The 26,745-nt window shown below is 38.3% G+C and overlaps 2 protein-coding genes across 3 annotated transcripts in view; both read left to right on the forward strand.

Moving 5' to 3' along the window:
• LOC101311120 (probable ADP-ribosylation factor GTPase-activating protein AGD14-like) overlaps nucleotides 1-4,096 on the forward strand; it is a 12,982-nt gene extending 8,886 nt beyond the window's left edge. Inside the window, exons 11-13 of the mRNA XM_004287157.1 lie at nucleotides 2,927-3,062; nucleotides 3,253-3,298; nucleotides 3,839-4,096. Of these exons, the coding sequence (XP_004287205.1) occupies nucleotides 2,927-3,062; nucleotides 3,253-3,298; nucleotides 3,839-3,893 (237 nt within the window). The 3' untranslated portion in view covers nucleotides 3,894-4,096. The remainder of the gene's footprint in view (nucleotides 1-2,926; nucleotides 3,063-3,252; nucleotides 3,299-3,838) is intronic.
• An 11,639-nt stretch (nucleotides 4,097-15,735) lies between these two features.
• LOC101311895 (presenilin-like protein At1g08700-like) lies at nucleotides 15,736-17,672 on the forward strand. 2 transcript variants are annotated; one of them, XM_004287161.1, is made up of 2 exons: nucleotides 15,736-16,861; nucleotides 16,970-17,672. In XM_004287161.1, the coding sequence occupies exons 1-2, from the start codon at nucleotides 15,805-15,807 to the stop codon at nucleotides 17,122-17,124; spliced, it is 1,212 nt and encodes a 403-aa protein (XP_004287209.1). In that variant the 5' UTR covers nucleotides 15,736-15,804; the 3' UTR covers nucleotides 17,125-17,672. The 2 variants fall into 2 exon arrangements, with proteins under 2 accessions (XP_004287209.1, XP_004287208.1); XM_004287160.1 differs by having other exon boundaries at nucleotides 15,736-17,672.
• Nucleotides 17,673-26,745: the final 9,073 nt, after the last annotated feature.

Here is a 26,745-nt window from a genome sequence, read left to right on the forward strand (position 1 = left end):
CGGCGAGTCCCTTTTTTTCCAGTTTCCGGTGAGATTGACTTTGTTTGAAGTTTTGGGTGATCTCGCCGGAAAACTGGAAAAGAACGGACTCGCCTGGGAGGGAAAGTGGTCGGAAACGCTGCTGGAGTGTTCTGGGGTGGAGGCGCGCTGTCGCGGGCGCCGGAGGGTGGAGAACGGACGGACGTCCGCACCGGCGTTGGTGCGGACGTCCGCTCCACATCCGGCCTCTGTGTATATATATAAAGCTCAATTGCAAAGGAATTCATATCCAGATTTTTAGGCTTCCAGCAACCTCCTTTTGCACCTATGTTGAAATACCTCATCAATTCATAAACATCTCGGCTCTTGTGGATGAAATCACACGAAACCAATCTCACACATTGTGTTTGTTTCAAGATGTTTCTTGGTCAAATACTTTCGATCTCATAGAGAAGTTATTATCAGATGAAACGATAAGCTTGCTCTGCTGTCACGAACAGTCACCAAGGATACCAGCCTTCGATTCCCTCCAACCTTGATCGTGGAGAAACTTCTCAGAGAGATGCAATATCTATGAACCATGATCTTTTTTTCAACCACTTTACCATAATCAATGGTAAAACCCACTTTCTTTTTCTTCTCCTTGGCTCAACTGCGACTCCTCAACTCATTGTCATCTTCGGAGAGCGATAGATGACAGGTTATCAGTGAATGATAAAAAAAGCTGAGAGGGAGAAATAATTTTTACTTAGTTTTTGAAGGATGAATTTGAGAAGGATAGTTATGACTTTTCCTCCCTTAATATGGTCACTTTTCATTAGTTTGAAAAAACATGGTTAAAAATCAATTTAGATACCTAAAAGAGGTCATTCTTCAAAATTTCTCCTTTCTGTTGTGGACTTCTTGTCCGCTTCTTTGTATTTTGTTTTTTCTTTAGTCAATAAAAAGCTGTTTCTTTTCCAAAAGAAAAATAAAAAATAAAAAATGGTAGAGTGATGATATGAGTTGTACCCCTTGCTGTTTCTTTTCCAGCAATGTTGCATATCGGATTGGAGGTTAACAACACTATTCAGGGAACTTTTGTAGAAAATCAAGGATAAAGTTGGAAATTCATCCAACAAATTCCTTCAAAAACCTAAAATTCCACATGCACAGTTAGCTTTATTTTTATTTTTCTTAGACTCATCGCTCCGTTGTGCTCTCATGCTTTGTTTTATTGGGATCTTTGGCATATCTAGTTCAATTATAAACTAGTGCATGTGCAAAATGTTCGTTTCTTTTCAAGGTTCTTAGAAATGCTAGGTGCTAGTTGGGCGGAAACTAGCGCCTAGAGGGGGATTAGGCGGTTTTCGTTTCTTTAATTTTAATATTAATTTCTTTATTTTAAACACAAGAGGAAATATTTGACATACTCTTGATAGTACCATGGCCTGATTACTTTCAAAATATTATCGCTCCGTATGTGCTCTCATGCTTTGTTTTATTGGGATCTTTGGCATATCTAGTTCAATTAAAAACTAGCGCATGTGCAAAATGTTCGTTTCTTTTCAAGGTTCTTAGAAATGCCAGGTGCTAGTCGGGTGGAAACTAGCGCCTAGAGGGGGAATAGGCGGTTTTCCTTTAATTTTAATATTAATTTCTTTATTATAAACACAAGAGGAAATATTTGACATACTCTTGATAGTGCCATGGCCTGATTACTTTCAAAATATTAAAACAAGTACTTAATAGCTTTAAATAATTATCAATCACCTAATAATTGAAGAACATATCTAAAAGCATTGATATTTATTAGCCCATATCGGTCAGTGATTGACCACCAGACTGCTATCTCGATAAAACTACCACGCCACTTAAAAATACCTTTTGGCTATTGCATCTCTCTTCTCTCCATTTGATGCGTTTCTCACCCATCTACTCTCATCTTCTGCTTCTCTTATCACTCAACTCTCTCATTCTCTAGAAAAAAAAACCAGAAAAATCAAAGAACTAGTGTCATCATCCATAAACATTTTGAATTGAATTCGAGGGTCAGATCAGTTTGAGACAGGGAGAGGGAGAGTTTTCACCAGGAAAAAAGAAAGAAAGAGCCCAGCGCCTAATCCCGACCGCCGAATGTCCTTCCTATTATTTCATTCTCCAACCCCACTAAAAAAAAAAAAAAAAAAAAAAAACCAAAAGAGCCCAGCGTCAAATCCGGACCGCCGAGCCTGATTAGGCGGCCGCCGAATGTCCTTCCTATTATTTCATTCTCCTACCCCATAAGTGGGGCGGTGAAGGTGCGCACAACGCCTTGGCGCCGCCTATGCCGACTTTTGAAACACTGTTTTTATATCTTCCATTAATTGCCTCTGTGAATCATTTAATATCCAATGTCAAATGTGGGAGAAGAAATAAATGTTCAAGTAAATGTGAGAAAGAATATAAAAAAGACCAATTTAAAAAAAAAAAAAGGTTGACATGTGGATGTGGGATCTCCCTAACCATACACTCTTTTTGCCCTGCACTTTGGATTTCACCTCAAATTATCAATCTTACCCAGCCATTAGCTGATTGTTTGATTTTTTGTTAAGTGCCAACGCGGCCTCTTAGAGTGTAGAGGACAGGAACAAAAGTAAAATTAACTCCAAAATTCTGCCCAAAAGCACTTCTAAAGTTGTCCGATCTGATCATTTTAGATTGATCTACAGATGGTACATTTGTTAAGTAGCTTTCTCTTTGGGTTAGTCATAATGCAATATCGGATTGGGACGCGATGGTTTAGATTAATATATATTTATGACACATTTAGTCTAAATTATAGAAGGATTTGGACTGGTTCGTTCATTCTTTGGGTTTGCAGCCAAGAGTTTTCTTCTCAATTAATACTGGCAGAAAGTTCAAGATCTGCAACCAAAACACATTCAGATTTCTGGTTTCTAATGTTATTCTCTGTGTTTTTTCTTAGTTTTTGGACATGAGCGCTTTACAAGCATCTCTCCCAAATACTCAGTTGCAGTCCTCTTTTCTCAGTGGTGTATCTCAACCATGGTTTCACGAGAATGCAGTGACTGTGATGCCTTATGTTCCAGCTGCAGCAGAGGGTAAGCTTTTCAGTTACAGTGCTTTCCTTACCTTTATCTGTTTATAAATTTGCCCGCTAGCTGTTTTACCTTTGAAGAGATTGCTGAACATACCTGGTCAAAATGATCTTTCCCTTTTTGTTTTTGTGTTTTCCTTCTATCTGAAACAATGGCAATCATATCCGTCTCATTTAGTGCTTTCTTTCTTTAGGTGGCTTAACATATTTACCAGGGCAAGCACAGAGTACTCAAATACAGTGAGTTTATTTTCTACTCCATGAGTTTATTCTCTCATCAAACAGAAAAAAAAGAAAGTATAATTTGTGGTTTATAAAATTTGTAAGATTACTGATATCTGTTTTTTGACTTGTGATTTCTTGACCCCAAATAAAAAGTAAGGTGATTGACCCCAAGGTTTTCGTGATCAGTAGGAGCATGCTAATAATTACATACAAAGGCTAAAATGGCAAAATCTGTTCTTGAAGGGGAGAATTATTTCATAGGGACAAAAAATTTAATTAGAAAAGAGGCCACAGAACAATATAGGATAAGAAGTCCTCAAACAAACTGAAAGTTATAGAGAAACAGAAGCACCACAAGTTCAAGAGGGAAAAGGCTTACAGGTAGTAGTTTAGTATACAGCAATTTTAATCTTTTGATTGCAGAATGTAAGCTCTCAAACCCACTGTTCATACAGAAACTAGTTGTAGAACCCCAACTGATGATATGTTCGATGTTTGTATAAGCATTGTATCAAGCTTGTGACTATTCTGAATATATTGGGAGTTATTTTGCAGGAATGTACCAATACAGGGCCCTGTCGCATCCATTGGAGGAAATCCTTTTGCATAGTAATGGCAGAATAGTATTTGGGTCATTTTTAGTTGATAGTACTGGGAACAGTTTTTAATGCTTTTATTTTGTTTGTATTTTTTAGAAAATAAAAGCTCGCCTTCATCATATCTCCAAGGCTGTGAAGTTATTTTTCACATTGATATATTTTAACCGTAGAACACTAGTGCATGATTTTCCATCAGTTGCTATTTAACACTAGTGCCTCTCAAATATCTGAGTGTCCACTTGACAACTGTTCAATGCTCTTTGCCAAGATTAAATAAATATCTACCAACAACGTCTAACTGCATGTGCAAAATCTGGACGGGTATTGTCATGATGAGTAAGGGATACTTGCCATCTTGTCTTTCTCCTCTTGTGTGGTTGGCGTAATATTTTGCTTAACTTGAAATGATTACCTAGAGGTGAGCTCATTGACTTAGCTTCTTTCATGTTGAACCTTTCAAGCACCCGTTCAATATACCTCTCTTGTGACAACCATAATTTCTTTGTCTTCCTGTCACGGGTAATCTCTATCCCCAATATCTGCTTAGCTGGCCTTAAATCTTTCATATCAAATGATTTTGATAAATATGCTTTCAACTTGCGGAGCATAGAAATGTCTTGCCCCACTATCAACATATCATCAACATAGAGCAATAAAACTATGAAGTTACCTCTACTGAATCGTTGGATATACACACATGTATCTGCATCGGTTCTCTTGTACCCATGACCCACCATGAATGAGTCAAATTTCTTGTACCATTGTTTTGGCGCTTGCTTAAGTCCATACAAACTGTCATATCTCGACTCTTAGTTAATTTTTAATTGCTTACGTCAACGTTTTTACTACCTGCACCAACTGATTTACTGTTTAAGGACCTTAGAGATGATTTCGGAAAATTTTCTTAAGCGAAGTTGTAGAGGGCGATAAAACAAATCCGTGGACACGTTATACGTTTTAATCAGAGTTCGTATGTAAAAGTTATGGTGTAAAAATAAAGTTACTAATTTTGGTTGGGGGTATAAACCGGATACTTTCCAAAAGTGGAAGGGAGAAAATCAGAAAACCTATCTCCTTTCTCTCTCCTCCCTCCCACGCGAGTCTTTGACCCAGCGGAGTCGCTGCCTTCGATCGTCATCGTTCGGCCAAATTGGGTCGTCGTACCGGTATCAAACTGAAGCTCTCCCATCCTCCTTGTTTGGGCTGGAGATTGAGTCTATAACGCTGCCAGGAGAGAGAATCTTCACAAGAAGCCTTGCCTGCACAGTAAACTTCTTTTGTCGTAATCTCACTCCTCCGGCCACCAATCTGAGAACTCTTTATATGGTTTTGAGGGTCTTCACTTGTGTATCAATACTCTAGAAGGAATCGAACCAATAAGTTCTTGGTAAAAAGAATTGAAGAATTGAAGTTTTAGGGTTTTGAAATTGAGATTTTTATTGTTTTGATTTGATTGCCCTGTTTATGTTTGAAATTGATCTTTGTGTCAATTAAGAAAGATGTTGTACGTATTGAGAGGAAGATTCTGTTAAAATTTGGTAAGCATAGAAGGTGGACGGATTTTGGCGGTGGCCGGCCGCCGCTTACGGCGGCACAGGTGGCGGCGCCGCCACTTTAAGGTTGTATCTGGAGGGAGGAGTCCAATGATGTTAAGTTTGTGAGTTTTGGAGGAGTGTTGGTTAAGTTTGGATTTTCAAGGGTGTAGGATATTGCCTGTTGTTTGGCGAGAATCCGGCCGTTGAATAACTTGGGAATTAGCTTAAATCCATCAAAATATTTAGGTTAGAGTTTGTGTAGAGGTTCGGTTCAAATCCGATTAGAAGTGGATAAGTGGATTAGGGAGAGCGTTGTAGGCTCACGTTTATTTCTTGCTAATTTATATATCGGAATTTTGTTTTCGAACCTTAATATATCTTTCGAACAGGACGAGAGGAGACTTTGTGTTGAAAAGAGTCAAGATCGACGTCAGAGTTAGTCACATACTGTGAGTGAACTTTTGTTTTTAAAGATTAATGCATGCGATTGCACGCGATTTCCTTCGGAAATATTATTAATCTTTCAGAAATATTATTAATACCTTTAGATATATTTTTTTCATGAGTTCTATTTTACCTTTTTATTTCACCATATATGGGTTGTCGTATATTTATCATTGCTAGCTAGCTTGTAGCATGGGACACTATTATTTAGAGCCTGGGATGCTCCGACCTTAGCCTAGGAGGCTCATCTTTACAGCGAAAAATCTTCCTCTTTTTTATTTCATTCGAACCAATGGGATTGGTTCAAATCTTATTTTACCCTATCAATGGCGAATTGTTTCAATAGTGGCATGCGCACATGTTTTATTTGAATAAATTGAGAAAACATTAAATTCTTGTTCTCTATATTGTCTTATTACAAGTGTTAAACCTTGTTATATATTTTTGTCTGCTCACTCTACCGTTTTCAAATGTTAAACATTAAATGCTTCTTCCCTGGGACCTTCGTTTTTAAATGCTCAATCTGCAGAGTTCGATTCGGCACTAGTAGGAGGCGAGGCATAGCCACCACCTTCACCACCAGTTTTCACTAGTAGGTTACCTGTTTAACGTACATGTGTATTTTCTTGTTTCCTCTAGTTTAGTTGCTCTCATTACCTTGGGGTATTGTAATATATTCAGTTGTGTGTTAGAGTTCATGACCCTACTTTCTACTTTAGAAGTATTTGGATGGTTTTGTTTATGATTTAACTTTGGGATGTTTAAATGATGAATTTGGAGAAGATTTAAATGTTATGTTGTGGTGGTTGTGTTTGTGAGGAGCGGATGGCTCTAGGAGTTGAGGATGGAATGTTTGATATAGAAGTGTTTATTTGGGTTTTCAAGTTAGGGTTGTCCATTTTTAAGGGAGGTTATGTCAATTTTTGGTAAAGTTTCATTTGACGTGGACCTCGCATGATTTACTTCGGTTTTAAGGGTGAAATTCAGGGTGGGTCTTGACAGTTGGTATCAGAGCATTAGGTTTCTAATTCCTGTTTCCTTTACCACTATCATATTTGCTTAGTAGCACGTAGTGTCTATAGAGTGATGGTCCGACCGCGACGTATTCATTAGCATTATATGCTATGTGTTTATTGAGTATGTGTGGTAGTGTCAGTCTTGTTTATATACTATTAAATATTTCCTTCCTCAGGTACTATGCCTCGTGGACGTCGAACTTGAGAGGCTAACTCTAGTAATGTAGGTGAGGAAAATGAAGTCAGGGGACTAGCTGGCTCTCTTGAGAATATTCTACGAGGTGTTTTTGATAGGATTCAAATTCCTAATAATCCCCGGGTTGTGAAGAAGAAGGAGGTTAGTGATGTTGGGGCAATTGAGTTCAAGGGTGCTAAGGGACCGCTAGATGCACATAACTGGATGACTAAAATGGAGAGAGCACTGAGAGATGATGAGGTTCCTGAGAACAAGATGGTAAAGATGGCAATGATTTTTCTTGATAAGTCTGCATATCATGGTGGGTGCTTGTTAGCAGAAATAATGAGGGTGCTCAAGAGATGACTTGGGAGTAGTTCAAGACAAGATTACATTATGATTTTTTAAATATGAAGTGATTACGTGCATTTTTATACACGTAATTACAACTTAAACACTAGAATATAACTAATCTTTATTTTAATTAATATGTAATTATTCTATTTTTATTTATATATAGGAAATAAACGGAAATTTGGATTTCGAAAGAAATTGGTGCAACATTGGAGCAAAATGGAGTCTCCGAGAAAATGTCGAAATTCTCAATGTGGTCAAAGCTTAGAAGTTGAAAATTATAATAATTAATCAATTAAGTGATTAATTATCCATCAACTTGGTTAATTAAGCTTTATTGGTTAATTAAGTAGGGATGCAAATCAGCATCATCCCACCATCACGTGCCACCCCATTTTCCCTCACTCTTGACCAATTGCTAGCTGCCATGTGGCACTTCTACCCTCATCTCCAGCCAGAGACAAAACCGTGCACCCTAGCTAGAAACCCAATGATGCATATATTCATCATCTCTTCATTTTGAGGGGGAACCAGCCGCACACAGAGAAGAGAGAGAGCCGCACGGAGAACACAAAGGGAAGGGCTTTTGCCCTCTCTCACCAATTCACTTTCCCATTTCATCACTTTATCTCTTCATTTTAGTTAGTTTTCACTATGCCATTTCCTGCATCAGGCGACACTACAGTTGTGTCTCTTGATAAAAATCGTAAGTGTCGCCTTCTAACATGTCGTTGATGAGGTATTCTGACGACACAAATGTTGTGTCGCCTATAAGAACCTCAGGCGACAGAAAACTTTTTTCATTTTGTGTCGCCTGAATTGAGATAAGACGACACGGTATATATGTCGCCTGATAGTTTAAACAACGACATGCTAGAAGGCGACGTATCTTTTTTTTGCCGTGAGGCGACACAGCTCTTTGTGTCGCCTTATAACTGCGAGTGAGAGAGAAATACGCCTTACAACAACATATAGGTGTAGGTTAATTTGTTTAAATACAACATTTAAACATCATGTGAAAATGTTACGAGCGTATACTTGATGAATTAGAATTTAAACTTTTCCACGCTACACTTATGTATCGCTGGATGAACCCACACGACATACTATTAATGTTGTTTCTGGTCTAGACGTAGTACGACGACACATATGCATTGGGTGAATGATCTTCAGGCAACGTATATTTTTTCTTTTTTTATTTGGTCTCTTTAAGACAATAGATATCTATCGTCTGATATGCTTTAAGCTTTCACTACGTGATATCTTTTAGGTTTTCGATATTTTCAGGCGACATTTGTCTATTGTATGAATGAGCTTGAGCTACATATAAGTGATGCCTTCTTTGATTTAAACTCTCCATTTATGTTACTAGTTGTTCTTTATGGCCTCACATTTCTTTTAACAAACGCTATATATACAATACAAATACAATACAATAGCATTTCTTGGTGCTATTGTCCTTTTTTTTGCAGCATTTAAAATATCATACATTCAACATATCAGCTTAGACAAGCAGTAAGTATCACACATAGCTTATAATCAAAATAATAAATGACATTCATAAATCAGAAGATTATGCAAGTCATACATTGTCTCAGCCAACATTTTTTTTTTACTTTTCCACTATATTTACAAATCTTACTGAGAAACAAGTCTATATAACTAAACACATCTAACAGTACTACTCAAATTAGAAAGTATCCAGACCTTCCAAAATATCTCCTTTATGAATAGAACTTGAAGGATGATGAACAGACCAGTTGAGGTACATAGTACATTGGCCCTTCCCCTTCAGGCTGATCATTACTCTACTCTTTATGTCAGATCTTCATTTTAGTAACAAAGCTAATATATATTCATCCAAACCAGCTTCCAATAATTGCATTGTATCTCTGTATTGTGCTGAACTGCAAATATTAAAGGTAATCTGAAATTTCATATCAACATATATATAACAAACTGATACATAATAAACAACAAATTATAGACACACTATAAATTTTACCAAATCAAACTTACAACCGAACTCAAGATATAATGTACCCTTGTTCCCTAACAAATCGTTAGGTAAAGGAACAAGACAAGCAAATTTATTACATTTCTGGTGTTCACATATTTTCTTGAGTCAATAGAAAGTGTACACAAAGTTAGAGCTTTTCAAAGTATGTAGTCATCTCATCTTGCAATAATAATGTATAACATAACAATTGATGTAGCCAAATGTAATACAAACTATGCATGATGAAAGTGTACCAAAGCTAGAATTTTATTATCCACTAGTTGTGTGAGTAACCCAAAATTAACTATAACCAAAAGTAGTACAAGTTATGCTGTCATGCCCCAATTTTTAAAGGATAATTTTCAAAATTTTTGGCATGATCTAACTTAAAATAATATAATCCTAAAACCTGTTTCAAACAAATTTCAAGAAAACTAAACTCAATGCGGAAAATGTAAATGTTACACAACTCAACATTGAGTTAAATATTACATTTCCTTATTTACATAAACTTGAAAGTTAAGAAAATGAAAACGCTCAAATGAGTTTAATGTTGTCTACCCCAAATATAAAAATATACAATGTACAACAAAACCCAACAAAAAACCCTGCCACTAAGCCTCCGCCTCAACCCTGCTGGTCCTCACCTGCAGGTCTAACCCCTACACCAAGAATTGGTGCACCGGGTTGTAAACAACAAACCCGGTAAGCTAAAAAGCCCGTATGAGTAATTCTCAAAATAACACCAAAACTTTCAATTACCAATTATAACACAAGAACAATTATATATATCAATAATTAAAAACCACAAATCCAACACTTTTTCAATTAACATGTACCCATGAGTCCCAGATATTAATAATTACCCCTCATGACCTATAACAACAAAATGTGTACCCATGGGTCCCAGATACCCTACGGTATCTCCCATGACCTACACTGACAGACAGACTACGGTATCTCCCATGACCTACACTAACAGACAGACTAGAGCTCTATTCCTAACCGCAACCAATTACCTGGCCAAAGGCTTGGAACCCGGTTTGACTGTCTAATATCAAACACAAAAATGATAAATAACATCTTAACCGCAACCAATCACCCAATTAAAGGCTTGGAACCCGGTTTGACTATTTATCCAACAATCATAATATCACAACATTATCCTCAACAACACAATATCACATCATTATTCTCAACAACACCATATCACATCATTATTCTCAACAACACAATATAGATATTCCATAAGAATAATCTATCAATAATCAATAAAATTATGATCACATGAATCTCAAAATAGCATTTAAAGAAAACTTGATTTATCTTACCTATGAGCCGTTGACGATCAAGCTCATATATTTTTAAAAACAATTAAAAGCATATTATTAAATCCAACATCATCATCATTATCATCATATGACCATAATAACATTAGGTTCAAAAGTGAACCTTGGTGAGATTTACTCACCTAAATATCCCGCTGCAATTTCCACAACCGAATATAGCAAGCGAAACACAACTTCACAAATCACCTAAAATACACAATTAAAACCTTAGTAACTAAAATACTATAGGTTAACACAATACCCTTAACTAACCCTTAGATCAAGAGAGGACAACTTTCCAAAGTCGTCGAACTTAGAGACCCAAAATGGCTGCCTCTAATCCTCAAATCCTAACTCAAATCTCAACCAAGCCTAATAACAAACTTAATGTCCTAACATACAAACCTTGCTCACAACCTAGAAATTCTACATCTCCACAAGCTCACCACAACAAGAGCTAGCTAAAACACAGCAACCTAAGCCAAAACCACTGCCGGACGCGCTGCCACAGGCGGCGGCGAGTGGGCCCCACGCGCCACCATAAACTTTCGAATTTGAGAAAACTCTCAACAGCAAAGTTGAAGCTTGAAGCAAGGGGAACAACTTTCATACCTGAGGCTTTAACCAATTTTGGTCGGAACCGGCCGGAAATTGCCCCGAAACCCTAACCCGAAATCAAACTCCAAACCTGCAAATCCGGGCTCAAAAACCTCAAAACTTGATTCAATCTATGCCTAGACATTACCAGGAGGAGGAGAGGATCAAAACTCACCTATGTTTGGCCCTCGTCGCCGCCGTATACGGCGGTTCCGACTGGTGGGACAACAACGCCCTTTGCCGGCCAAAAGCGTCGTTTTCGGCATCCTACACCGAGCAGCAGCTGCCCAGCCTTGAAGAGGGCACTTGTGGAAGTCGAATGGGACCAGCGACGGTCCAATTGGTGGTCAGACGGCGGAGCTAGCTCTGGTGGAAGCTTGGTCCTCGGGAGAGGAAGAGAGAGAAGAGAGAGAAGAGAGACAAGAGAGAAAAGAGAGGGGGGGGGCTGACTTTTTAGGGTTCCAAATAACTCCCACACACATTTTTCTACTTGTACACTTTCCAATCCCGGAAACTAACTTCCTCTAACCAAAACTTTCTCATATGACATCTGTTTCAAGCGTGCCACATGTCTACGAACTCGTAACGACAAACTCTACAACTTTCATAAAGGAAGTTTTTGAAGATAACTTACGGAAAATAAAGTCAACTTTTGGTCTCTTAAAAGTCAAAGAACCTTAAATAAACTCCTGAAACTTCAACTTCGCATAAACCAAAGAATTTCCATAAATAATCCTTCATTAAATAAAGGCATAATATAAGGAAAATTGATATGAAAATCTAGGGTATTACATATGCACATTGAGATTTAACAGAATCTAAGAAGAAATGAAATAGGTAAAGGAATATCAAGAAAGAAAACAAAGAGAATGAGAATGTATTACCTGATTATTTTCTTTCTACAGTTGAACCAAACAGAACAAATTAACTTCCACTTCTCATTTGCAATTGACAAGAAAAAACTCAAGAAAGGAACAATCAAACTCATAAAGGTTTGTATAGAACGTTTTATGAATGAGTAATGCATATGCAACAATGAGAATCATACTCTTCTTATATAACGAAAATAACAAGGCAAAGTCTAGATGTTGATGGTTTCAAGGGTGATATTAATCCAATATTATTATAGAAAAACAAACAAAAGATCTGATATGACAAACAAGGGTGATGCTTTCTTCGGTAACTGCCACTTGAACTGTCAAAGTCAAATTTATTCAGGACATTAGATTCTACTACTTGCATCAAAAGGAAAATGAAGTTTACAACACAATGAAATGGTCACAAATTTATAGAAAAGACCTGAACAAACTGTAACACCCCGGACCAAATTCTACCTATTTACTGGGTATTCTACGAGTTACTGAGGAATTTAACTGTGCTCGGTAATTTAGTAATTTAACACTAGAGTTTATTGTCGAGTTTTTCTCAAAATGTTAAATTCCTCTTTTAAGGTCTCGATGTAGTAGTATGTGTCGACACGGGTTTAACGGTGCCATTGGATTATTTGTCGGAGCTTCGAGTTATTTTTTTCTATGATTTATTAGAGGTTTGGTTTTAGAAATTTATTTTCTCGGAAGAAAATAACTTTTAATCCGTGTTGTCAAGTCCATTAGGGTTTTCATCTGGGCTGTAGAATTTAAGCTTAAAAGGTAAACTGGAGGTTGACCCAGTCAAAGAACCCAACTCGGGTTTGACCGAGCCCAACCGAGTCTCCTCCTTCTCTCTCACTTCTCTCTCGTCGTTCTCCTTCTCCGGCACAGTGGATACGATTCCGGCCACCTCCCACCGCGTAACCACCACCAAAATACTCCTCTCTTCAATCTCTACAAAACCCATACCTCAGTTCGCACAGGCATCCACATACGAGGGAGATCGACGTCCAAGAGGCACGGCTGTGTTCCTCGTTTTCCGGCGAGCTCCGGCGGCGGCGACGACGATAGTAAGGGGTAGGATTCTTCTCCTCTTTCCTTCTTCTCCCTTCCTATGTCTTTAATCTTTTGATTCGTGCCCTAATCGGAGGAATCCATTTTCTCTTGTTTTTGGGTTTTCACAGCGTATCTTCGGCGACCGAGTTCTTGCCGTTTCCGGCCTCTTCTCCATGTTCCGACGAGCAATGCTACTCCTGGCGGACCCAGCGACCGAGTGGAGGAGGTGGTTGGAGTTTGGTAGCAGATGGGGTTCTTCTGGTCAGGACAGTGAGAGGCAGAGGGCTGCAGGTCGGTCTCCGGCAAGGAGAAGTTTCTGGGTTCGGCTTTTGAGCGGACTGAAGGTAAAGGATAAAAATCTGAGCTGTTGTGTTGTTGCTATGTTGTGCTTATTGTGTTGTTGAGGTGTTGATTCTACTGTTTCCTTTGTGGTATGTCGAGAACTTGGTGTTTTGAAGAACACGGGGAGGTTACGGCCATTTTCTGGTGAGTGGTCGAAATCCGGCAAAATACACCACGTCAGCAATTTAACTGAGAAAATTGTTTGAAGGACTTTTTGGATGAAAAATCGTGATTTTAAGGACTATTCAGATTAAAATAAAACCACAAGGACTAAACAGATGTCGATTTCAAACCATAAGAACTATATAATATTTTACTCAGTTAAAGGCTATAAAGACTATTTGGATAAAAAATCATAACTTTAAGGACTATTCAGATTAAAATAAAACCATAAGGACTATTTGGATGAAAAATTGTGACTTTAAGGACTATTCAGATTAAAATAAAACCACAAGGACTAAACAGATGTCGACTTCAAACCACAAAGACTAAACAAATTTCAATTTTACAAAATATGAAGCATTCCATCCGTACCTGGAGCTTTTGTCGGACCCATATCCTTCCAAGTTGCTTCAATTTCACACCTTGTGAATACCTTGTCAAGTCTATCTGCTTGAACTGGTGTAACCGTGTAACCCTTCCCGTCAGTTCCTCTAAAATAGAATGTATTCAAGCGAGATCTCTCTATGGTATATAGATTATGATAATAAGATATAAACACAAAACTGACATCAATATACCCTTGCTTGCACCACATAATCTCCTCTCCAATACCTTATCCAACTGAATTTCAGCCTCCTTCCTTTGTTATATTACAAGAGTAGTAGGGTATAAGAATTGAAGATCAGCTAATTTCTCTCTCTATTCCTTCGCTTTCTTTTTAACACTCCCAAATTTCTCTCTTTCCCAATGCTTCATCTCCGCTAGCTGCCACTCTTTGTATTTGCTACCCTACCTCTAAATTAACACCCTGAAACGAGCATCGGTTAATATCTGACTCTATTCAGCATCTTTAATCCACATCTCTTCAAAACTAAAACATCTCGGTAGACTGTTAATGTCACCTCCAACCGAATCCGGGGCTTCATTCTCAATTAAAAAAGGACCGTAATCCGAAGACATCGACACAAGATGATGACAAAGAAAGCCTCCCCCAATCCTGAATTAAAAGGGCCACAAGCTTGCAGGGTATTTTAGAAATTAATAATTACTCTCTGACTTCGAAGATTATTCCTTGTTTTCTCATGCAACGCAAGAATCTCATTAAAATCCCTTGCAACACAACCATGGCTCTTCCCACCTTATAGCCAACGATCTCAATAATTCCCAAGATAAATGTCTTTCTTGCATTAGAAGCACTATAAAAGGCAGTGAGTATGAACACATACCCATCTCTTTGTGTTTCTATTTTACAAATACATTGCTTTTAAGAACTAAGAATTTTCTATATTAAGGCAGCAATGATTCCGCAAGATAGTAACCGGTTAGACAAAGAGTTGTTAGGTGAAAACTAATATGTTGAAGGCTAGTTCATAAGATGATAAGTCTTAATCTCATTAAAATCCCTACAACACAACCATGGCCCTTCCCACCTTATAGCCAACGTACGATCTCAATAATTCCCAGCATAAATGTCTTTCTTACATTAGAAGCATTATAAAAGGTAGTGAGTATGAACACATACCCATCTCTTTGTGTTTTGATTTTACAAATACATTGCTTTTAAGAACTAAGAATTTTTCCGTATTAAGGCAACAATGATTCTGCCAGGACAGTAACCAGTTAGACAAAGAATTGTTAGGTGAAAAAGTGGCATGTTGAAGGCTAGTTCTTAAGATGGTAAGTCTTAATCTTACTAAGGTATTATTAAAAAACAAAAACTATAAAAAGACATATCTACCATTTTTTGTTATCTACACTTTAACGGAACAGTTACAAAATTTAACGGAAATATGTCACTGATAAAAAAATAAGAGTTTAGATACTACATTGACAGTTTTGTAAGTTCAGGTATCAAACTGACTGGGACACAAGAGTTGAGGCACTGATGGTGTAGTTTTTTAAAAAAAAAAAAAATTAGATCCTTTTTGGTATCAGTATTTGGGCCTGAAGTGAAGGGTTAAGGCCCATAATAATTTGGGAAAGGGTGGACTTGAAGAAGTGTATCCTCCGGCTCTGCATCAGTTCCCAAATCGAGGCGGAGCAGAATGGAGTCGAGCGTTCTGGAGTCGATCGGCGTTGAAATAATCGGGGTAATGTCCCCAGTCTCAATCTGCATGTTCCTTGTTGTCCTTTTAGTCTACGCCCTCTCTCCCTCCAACCCTTCTTCCTCTTCATCAATCCGCACCGCCGCAAACCTCGTCTACCTCGAGAATCCCACCGACTCCACCTCCCAAAAGCTCGAAGGCGCTCTCCTCAACGCCCTCGTCTTCGTCATTCTCATCGCCCTCGTCACCTTCCTCCTCGTCCTCCTTTACTACTACAACTTCACTAACTTCTTGAAGAACTACATGCGCTTCTCCGCCTTCTTCGTCCTCGCCACCATGGGAGGTTCCATTTTCCTCTCCATTATCCAGCATTTCTCCATCCCGATCGACTCCATCACCTGCTTTCTCCTGCTCTTCAATTTCACCCTCGTCGGCGTCTTGTCCATGTTCGCTGCCGGCATGCCTATTTTCTTACGCCAAGCTTATATGGTTTCCTTGGGCATCATCGTCGCTGCTTGGTTCACCAAATTGCCTGAATGGACCACTTGGGTTCTGCTTGTCGCTCTTGCTCTCTATGATTTGGTCGCTGTTCTCGCCCCTGGCGGCCCTCTCAAGCTCCTTGTTGAGTTGGCCTCTAGCCGCGACGAGGAGCTCCCCGCTTTGGTCTATGAGGCTCGCCCCACCATGCCCCGAAACGCATCTGCCTTGGCCTTTCTGGTTGCCGGGTTTTCTGATTCTGGCTCCGTTGAGCTGCAGGCTGTCTCGAGGGACAATGCCAGTCCTAATCAGAATGATAGTGTGGTTGAGCTTGACAGTTTCGCCTGCGACGGAGGTGAGCGTAATAGAGACGAAGGGCAGAGGTTACTGTTGGTGGATAGGCACTCATCAAGCAGTGATTCGTCTGTCAGTGTTGTATCTGATAGAGCTAGGCAGTTTGGCAGTGCAGGGTCTGAAATTGTGGCCGACGAGGAGGAAATGTCTCCTCTTGTTCAAACGACTGGATCAGGCAATGGGAGAGAGCAGTTGAGAAGGGATGCTACTGAAATGTTCAGTCGAGGTATTAAACTTGGTCTTGGTGATTTCATTTTCTACAGTGTTCTAGTTGGCAGAGCTGCAATGTATGACCTTATGACTGTCTATGCCTGTTATCTCGCCATTATTTCAGGACTTGGGTGCACTCTTATCTTGTTGTCAGTATGCCATCGAGCTTTGCCTGCTCTGCCTATATCTATTGCATTGGGTGTTATTTTTTACTTCTTGACTAGGTTATTAATGGAACCCTTTGTTGTTGGGACATCCACTAATTTACTGATGTTTTGATCATCCATCTCTTTTTGGTAAGAGGAAAATTATGCTAAGAGAAACACTGATGATTTTGTGGGCATGAGATCTATATACAAAGTAAAAAGTTCCCTCCTATTAAATTCATTATCGTTCTGCTCTTGTAATTGCCCTGTAGTGGACTCACTTTTAGAAGTAGTAATTTGGTAATGAAGTAAAATATAATTGACATTGACTGGCCTTTCATGTCTCTCTTTTACATATTTCCGAAATTACTTTTTATTATTGCAGCATGTATGAGCTCTATAGACACAACAGAATAAGGAAAAACAATCTGTTCTGTTAATAGTGGGTCTACTTTAGTTATCTTTGGAACTACTTGCTGTGTGTAATAGGTAAGGTATCTTTATAATCTACAGTGACAATGTGTCAGTGGCAAAATTATAGGTTACAGTGATAATTAGTTGACAAATCTTTGTATAACAAGCATTTCACAGTGGACCAACTAACTAGTGAATGTTAGACATGTTTGGTTTACTTAGATGAGGTAAATAAAAAAGATATAAGTAACCGAAAGTTGTAATCTGTGTGTGTGTGTGTGTGTGTGTGTGTGTGTGTGTGCTTTAATAGGTAAGGTATCTTTATAATCTACAGTGACAATGTGTCAGTGGCAAAAATTATAGGTTACAGTGATAATTAGTTGACAAATCTTTGTATAACAAGCATTTCACAGTGGACCAACTAACTAGTGAATGTTAGACATGTTTGGTTTACTTAGATGAGGTAAATAAAAAGATATAAGTAACCGAAAGTTGTAATCTGTGCTGTGTTGGGTAAAGATTGGTTGAGAAAAAAACTGAGAATAAAACATTATTTGGTTCAGTTTTACTTCTGTGAGTGTTCTTTTCAAATATTGCTTATTTTCTAGATAATTGTTTCTTTCTTTCTTTCTTTTTTTTTTTTTGAGAATGATGTTTCTTTTCTTTCTTTGTTGTTAATTGAACCCATAAACTATAGGTAAGGCTGATTCTACTTTGGTTAGGCTTTTAATTGTATTGGTAGAGGAAAATATTTGGAAGGACCATAAAATTTCTGTAAAGTATTGGCACAATGACATATCAGTGTTCATCTTTCTATCTTTTTTTGGTCCGAATCATATCAGGCATCAACATTTAATTGGCTGGAGATCAATATGGTATTCATGTCCTTTCATACAGCTCAGATGTAAACCTAAACTAGAGATTTCATGGTGCTATTCGATAACTAGTCTTTTCGTTAGTATGGACTTCTGGAAACTGCCATACTCCATTTATTTGGTCTGGACTTGATTTGTCTTAGTCTGGAAGATTTACATTATTTTAAGCTGATGCTCGCGGTCAGTTATCTGGTGGCTTCACATGCTGTAAGTTTAAAAGTAAAAAAGTGAGAAGCTTTTGTGTTCATTGTTTCTCATTATGCAATTGAGACTTGCTTTTGATATATGTGACGCTAAGCACCCCCGGTCTCCAGGCTTGTGGCAACGACAAGCTTGTAATCCATACTTGTTGATCTGCAGTCTAGTGTTATAGGACTATCCAGGCATGTAGTGATCTGTAATTCAGATATTTACTCAACTGTATCACATTGCAGATTAGTGCTTTTGGTCGTTTCGGTTAAAGTTAAATTATGGAGTAGGAATCTAGCCTCTTGGAGGTAAGGCGAGCTTCATGCTGGTGCTTGTTAAAGGTTCATATTACTGTCCTGCATGCAGCAACATATAGTAGAAACTTTTCCAATTTTTTTTTTTTGTCTTTTTATGTTTTTATTTTTAGAGTTTTTAATATATGGGGTCGTGTTATGACTTTAGTTCTGTGCTTCTCAAAATCTTGCTACAGTGCTGTAGTTAACACCCCAATGGTTTTGGGCTCTGGAAAAAGCACTGTTACAAAGTGTCCTCACCACTGCTTCTAGTGCTAGAAGATGGGCAGACCTATGTAATGTGATATAATTGGTAGTTGTAACAAAGTGCTAGGAAACTTTCTCTTGCAGTAATCCTTTTGCAGTTTGCTATACAAATTTGAAAGCTTTTTTCCTTTACGTGGACAATGCCACAATGGACAATGGGAACCAACAGCATTTTTGTGTCAAAGTAGAATTAAAGGAGCTACTAGAGTCCTTTTGGTGTTTGTGTCACAATATTGAGCACAAACTTTTCTTTTGTAAACTTCATTGTGAACTATCACTTTTTAGCTATATCGGCCTTAACCTATGAATATTTGTTTTTATTCTTACATTAATTGTTTGGTTCTTTTAGAGGAAACAGCCGGTTTGACTATAATAGGAATGTATGTTGAAGTTAATCTGAGGGAAGTGGTTATTGCGCTCGTCGAAAGTTATTTGGTATATTTTTCTTCACTTATGCATCTACATGGATATATATTGACTTTAGATTGCACAATAACTTTCTGGATTGCAAGTAACAGCTCACTAATTTAATCATTGGTTATTTTGCCTTCAGTGTTTTATTTTGGAAATGCTTGTAGTGGTGTTAATTAGTTCATAAAGTGGGCATCTTATCAGTCGTAAGGTATCACATCTGTCTGTTTCATTTCAGCTGTGTTTACAAAGTTAATGCATTCTTGTTACCTATGGATGTTAGCTTTTTAGTTTTTCTAGAATGAAAGATGAAGTTACAAGTTAGTTTTGCCTTCTCATCTCAATTTGCTATTATTTTTTGCTTATTCAACAAGGATCTCTCGGTTTCTTTCCAGTGACTACTCATAGTTCCCTTCAGCTTTTACTGTTCTGGAAGGGCAGATTTCTTTAGTGTGGTTGTATGGACATTGCTGATCCTATAAATTTTTATGACATTGCATGTTGATTACCCTGTTGGACTGGTGATCTCAACCTTCATGGTACGAATAACTTCCTGTAGTCTTCCATTTATTTTAGGCAGGAGACTTGTAGTGACCTTTTACACTCTTGGCTGCTTAATTTAGTGTACGGTTTGAACGCTAGGTTATTTTGTCTTTTAATGACTTAAACTTTGTCTTTTTATGAATGTTTTAACTAAAAAAAAAGAAAGGGTGTGTGGATTTCACATATCTATTTTTATGCATATATTATCTTTCCTCTGGCGCATGCTTATTTGGGATTAATACTTGGGTAGTCTCCAACGTTTCTCTAGGTACGGAATGTGAAAAGAATGGGAAGGGTAAAAGTGAGTATCTCAAATTAAACCCATAAATCACTTTGGTACCTCAATTTATTCCTTCTATATAACATCCATACACACCTTCAATAACTTTGTCAAGGCTTTTCCTCTGGGTGTTTTAACTGTTTTTTCTATGAAGTTTTGGTAGCATCGGTCTCTAAACTCTTGTGGCATGGTTATAGTGATACCCATACTTACTAAGCTACCAATATGCTACCCAAAATACATTTTCACTACCGACGAAAGGCCAGAGGCCATTTTTCGTCACTGTGCTGTTTGTTTGATGATGTGTCTCACATTGGTCCCACTAAAACTATTTATTGTCAACAGATGACCATATAAGCAGTCCCTAAACTCTTTTGGAATGATCAATATGATACCCATAATGAAAACCCATGTTTTCCATGTTCAAACTAGGAGGGAAAATGGATCCACAAGATTTAATTTTGGAGATTTTGAAAGGGAATTTGTTGTAAAAGTTAGAAGGTTATATAAACTTTAAACTCTAAATATGAAATCTCTAAAGAAGTTACAGAAGACATGGGTTTATTCTCAGATTTATTGGGGGTCAAAAAATATACAAGGGACAATTAATTATTGTCTATAATTTCTTTAGAGATTGCATACTTACTATCATGTAATTAACTTTTTATTATTAGGACAATAGTTAGTGTCACATCCCGGTTCTTAATTCAATTTACGGTTATTTACTTTTGGGTTACTTTGACCTCTTACCGTTTTAAATTTAAGACTTCAAAAGTTGACTTTTTCTTCCGTTTGGAATTTGGGAAACCTTTCTTCATGAAAGTTGTAGAGGATGTTAAACAGAGTTCGTGGACACGCGACACGCTTAAAATGGAGTTCGTATGAGGAAGTTATGGTCTAAAAACGAAAGTTACTATGTTGGTAAAAGGAGGTAAATTCTAGTAGGCTTTATTTTGTTGGGTATTTAGTTTGGACCGGGTAAGGGAAGCCCGACCCTCTCTCTCTCTCTCTCTCTCCCAACTCTTCCCTGAACCGTCGGATTCCCGGCCTCCGTTCGCCGCCGTCCGGCCAAGATGGGTAGCAAGCTTGGTATCAAATCGAAGCTTGGAACATCCTCTACAAGTCTAGGTAGGTGGCAGCCGGTGTCGCGCCGCCGTGAGAGAGCACGATCACCGGGAAGGTACGGCTGTGCCGCGGAGGTGTTCTAACCGGAACTCCTTTTTCCGGCCATCAAAATGGAAGCTGCCGGTTTTGTCTTGAAGCTCTCCATTCCAGCAGCAAACCCCTAAAAGGATACATCCTAACTCGAGCTAGGTAAGGAGAATCGGGTGTTTGAATTTCCTAGGGTTTTCTTGATATGTTTGGCTTCGATTACCCTATTTAGGCTTAGAATTGGATTTAGTGATAGTTATGAAAGTTGTTTGGGATGTTGAGAGGAAGATACTGTTAAAATTTGGTAGCTATTGGGGGTCGCCGGAGTCGGCCGCTAGCCGCCGCTGCCGTAGAGCAGACGGCGGCGGCGCCGTTATAAGGGGGCTTTTCAGGGTTTTAAATGTGTTATATTAAGGGGAGTTTAATAATGTGAAGTTTGGAATTTTTGGAGGAGTTTTGGTTAGGTTTGAGATTTTTCAAAGGTTGAGAATTTTGGCGGTTGTTAGAATAAAAATCTGACCATTGGATTTTCTGGGTTATGGTCCTAAAGTGCTAGAATTGATGAAGTGAAGTTGTAGATGAAGTTTGGTAAAAATCTAATTAGCTTATCAGTGGGTTATTTGGGAGGATTTCGATGATTAAGTTAAAGCATTTAATTTCCTAAATCGAAGAGTGGTTCTAAGCATTTATTGTGCCAAGATACGAAAGGAACCTCGCTTGAGTGGCGATGCGGTTATCGTCGGGCTTATGCCTAAACTTGTGAGTGGACCTTTTAGTTTTAAATAATTATGCATGCAAGATTTTATAATTTATTATTCTAGTTTCCGAGCTTATATTATAATTTCGGCTTATGAAATGATCTTGGAAAGTATTTGAGATTGAAACATTGATTATTTATGGGTCATGATTTATGGATTTGAGCTCGGATTACTAATTTGATATTTCAGTTTGGATATTTTTATAAATTCCAGATTTCATTAAAATGGTTTTATGGGTGGACTTTGAGATTTATAAAAGATTTCCGAAAATGAGATTTTCGGTAGTTTGCTATTTATAATTTTAGAAATTATTGGTGGAATATCGATCTTGATCTTGAGAATGTTTTAGCGAGTATTTTGGATTGAGATATTAATTATGATTTTTACTTGTTAATTAAATCTCGCTTACAATATGGTTTGAGAATATTATGATGTGTGAGACACGTCATTGAGTTTTTTTATAGTTTCTTATGATGATTTTCAAGTACGGTTGGGAACCGTACCATTCGTATGATCTTGGGGAAGTTTTATGGATTTAAAGGATTTTGTATGATTTTAGTCACCATAATATAGGGTCGCCTATATTGATTATTGCTAGCTAACCATTATTAACGGTTACTCACCATAGGTGAGTAGAGCGCTTAGCGTGGGACGCTATTATAGCCTGGGAGGCAACCGATCGGTATTTATATTTATTTGTTAGCTAGCCATTATTAGCGGCTACTCACTATAACTATAGGTGAGTAGAGCGTTTAGTGTGGGACGCTATTATAGCCTGGGAGACACCGACCCGAGCCTGGGAGGCTCCTTTTTCATGGTGATAACTCTTCCCCTTATTGTATTATTCTCAGTAATATATTTGATTAACCAGCGGGGCTGGTTTATCTCTTTTTATGAGATTTCTGTTTTAATTAACCAGCGGGGCTGGTTTGTCCTTTATTAAGTGATTTTGGATTATTCTCAGTAATATATTTGATTAACCAGCGGGGTTGGTTTATCTCTTTTTATGAGATTTCTGTTTTAATAAACCAGCGGGGCTGGTTTGTCCTTTATTAAGTGATTTTGGATTTAAAGTTTTAAGGACGTTCAAGTTGCATGCTGTTAAGTTTTTAAAGCTGAAAAGTGGGAAAGTATTTAAATTGAGTATTTGTTAAATTATTTAAATTATTTTGTCCACTCACTCTAACGTTTTTAAATTACTTTCCCCTGGGCCATTTGATTTTAAATGCCCAGTTTGCAGGCTAAGTTATTTGAGGTCGAGCGTACATGGAGTCGAGGCATAGTCAGAGGCTGCTTCTGCTTATTCTTTAGTCATTGTTTTTCGTTTAACTTTAGATATGCTCTGATAACTAGTTAGTGAATTAATGTTGGTTATTGTTGGTTGTGGGATTAGTTTAATTGAGTAATTGTTATATTGGGAGATGTGATAAACTTGGGGAGCAGGAAGGCTCCAGGTGTTGAGAATGAATGTTTGTTTATAGAAGTGTTAAATTGGATTTTTTTTTTCAGGTAAGGGTTGTCTATTTTTAAGAAAGGTTATGCCGAATTTTCGGTTAATTTTCCTTGAAGGTGGACCCTGCAGGATTTACCTCGGGTTTCAGGGTGAAATTCGGGGTGGGTCTTGACAGTTAGCGTCTGCCTCCCTCTGAAAACTCTCTCTAGGGTTTTCTCATCACAGCCGCTTCACACCCTTTCCTCTTGCACTATGTTAGATAAGGTTTCACAATGTTTCGCAGCCACTCTGGCTATCAGCGACGGCACTTAACCCACCTTTGGTGTGGCCAAGGCTGCGGCGGCCCCGACGTATTGCTTCGATGTGGGTAGGCTGCTCTCTCTTGGGCGTCGAAGCCCCGAATCCAGCGCAGTCATTGGAACTCTCACCTCTGTGTGGGATCTACAGAATAGGTTACAGATGCGTGCACATGGTGACCGTTATATCCTATGGTTCACCATGGCAGAAGATGAGAGGTATTTGCTTGGAGGAGGGCCGTGGTTCTATGGCCGATCCCTGTTTGTTATGGCAGAGTACGATGGGTTGCATGATGCTGCGTCAGTGTCGATTGACTCGTTTCCGGTTTGGGTGGAGATGCTAGGGCTTCCTTCGCGCCTCAGGACAAATGAAGCGGCTGAGAAGGTAGGTGTCACGTTAGGGCATGTTGATCAGGTTGATAAGTTGGGGATCAAAAGAGGTATTCGATCTCGAGTGAAGATTTTTCACGATCTCAAAGACCCTGTTTTGGAGGCCTTCCCATCGGTGCCCTTCGAGTTTGGCTCGGCCAAGTTTCCGGTCCAATTGCAGTTTCGTTATGACTGGACTGTTGGGTTTTGTAGGGTGTGTGGGCTCTTGAAGCAGGCGGCGGTGGGGTGTGGTGGCCCTCTTGCTTTGGCTGTCACACCTAAATTTTCGAAGGATAAATTTTCAAAAATTTGGGAATGATATATCTTAGAATCTTATTATCCCAAAACCTGCTCAACAACTTCCCAACTATAAACAAATATTAGAAATGTAAATGTCAACAAACTCAACAACTGAGTTAAACATTATATCTCTTTAATTATATTAACTTCAAAAGTCTAGTAATAATAACGTCGCTCACATGAGCTTAAAGAAAATTATCAAAATATACAAATAATTGTACATTATCTAAAACTCAGCTCCTAAGCCACCGCCTCAACCCTGCTGATCATCACCTGCAGGTCTAACCCCTACACCAAAAATTGGTGTACCGGGTTGTAAACAACAAACCCGGTAAGCTAAAAAGCCCGTATAAGTAACTCTAAAAAATAACTCAACCCAACATCACACAAAATAAATCTGGAAATTCCTGCTTAGAACTTAGTTCAGGACTTGCCTCAAACAATAAAATTCAAAAGAGAGTAAATAAGAAAACATACCAATTCATAAAACAATCAATCATAAGTGAATACGGCAAAAATGATAGTTCAGGATTTCCACTAAAAATCACACAAATAAGAATTAAAGAATCTTCTGCATTAAGCATAGTTCAGGAGATACTCAAAACAAGGAAGTTAAATGACAACAATTAAGAACAAAGTTAAAATCACATAACCAATACTTTTACAATATACATGTACCCATGAGTCCCAGATACTAATAAGGTATCTCCCATGACCTACAACAAACACATGTACCCATAAGTCCCAGATATTAATAAATACCTCTCATGACCTACAACAACAATTTATGTACCCATGGGTCCCAGATACCTTAAAGTACCTCTCATGACCTACACCGACAGACGGACTAGAGCTCTATTCCTAACCGTAACCAATCACCCGGCCAAAGGTTTGGAACCCAGTTTGACTGTTCAATATCAAATCACAAAATAATAATAGCATCATAACCGTAACCAATCACCCGATTAAAGGTTTGGAACCTGGTTTGACTATTTAAAAAACAAATCACAATAGAGTAGAATCATTATAACCGTAACCAATCACCAGATTAAAGGCTTGGAACCCGGCTTAGCTATCTAAACCACAAATCACAATATAATAAAATCAACATCAACAACCCAATAGCACATCATCAAATCATATCCTTCCACATACATATATTTATATACACAAGACATAGTTATTCCCACAAGAATAACCTATCAAGAACCAAAAATATTATAATTTCATGAACCTTAAAAATAATCATATAATAGGAAAACTTGTTTTATCTTACATATGAGCCGTTGGCGATCAAGCTCATATATTTTAAAACAACCAAAAATAAAATTTTTAAATTAAAAACATCATAATCATCAACAAAAATCATCATTGTAATTCATCATCATCTTATCATCATAAACCTATCATCAACACCATCATCATCATAATAATCATTATCATCAACACAATAATTATCATACTCATTTTATCATTATAAACCTTATCAACATCACCATCATCATCATAATTGTCACATCCCGACCCTTAAATTTTTACCTTATTTACTAGCTTGGTTATAATAAGAATTTTACCGTCTCCGTCATTGAGGAAATAGTTTAATTGGTCCCTAGAGGGGTTTCGGGGACGATTATATGCGGAGGATTATTCGTAGGAGGAAATTATGACGACGGTAAATATGGTAAAATTTTAGCGAGTAAAAGATAATTTTTTTTCGGGTATTATTTTTTTCGGGTTGTTTTATTTTGAAATTGGGTTGTATAAGGGTGTGGACCGGGTCAAGAGGTGGTCAAAAGCCCAGCCCTCTCTTTTTCTCTCTCTCTCTCCCGGTTTTCCACTCGAGCCCCTCTCGCAGCCAGTTTTTCTTGCCGTCCGTCCGCCGCCGTCCGGCCCCCAGCCGCCGCCGCTCCGGTCCCGTTCGGTTGCCCTCCGACCCAGCTACATCCCTGGACCGGTGAAAGCCACCCTAGCGCCGCCGTGAAGGAGTTCTCCCGCCTAGAACCATGGGCTGCCCAAAGTCCTCCATTGCCGGAACTCCCTCCTCCGGCCACCAATCCGGGAAAGCTTGGTATGGTTTTGTAGATCTCCAACCCAGCTGCCTTGCCCTAAAAGGACTCACTCTGGTTCGCTTCAGGTAAGGAGAAATTTGAGGTG

This window comes from Fragaria vesca, linkage group LG1 (assembly GCF_000184155.1).
Source record: "Fragaria vesca subsp. vesca linkage group LG1, FraVesHawaii_1.0, whole genome shotgun sequence".
Lineage (NCBI taxonomy): Eukaryota > Viridiplantae > Streptophyta > Magnoliopsida > Rosales > Rosaceae > Fragaria > Fragaria vesca.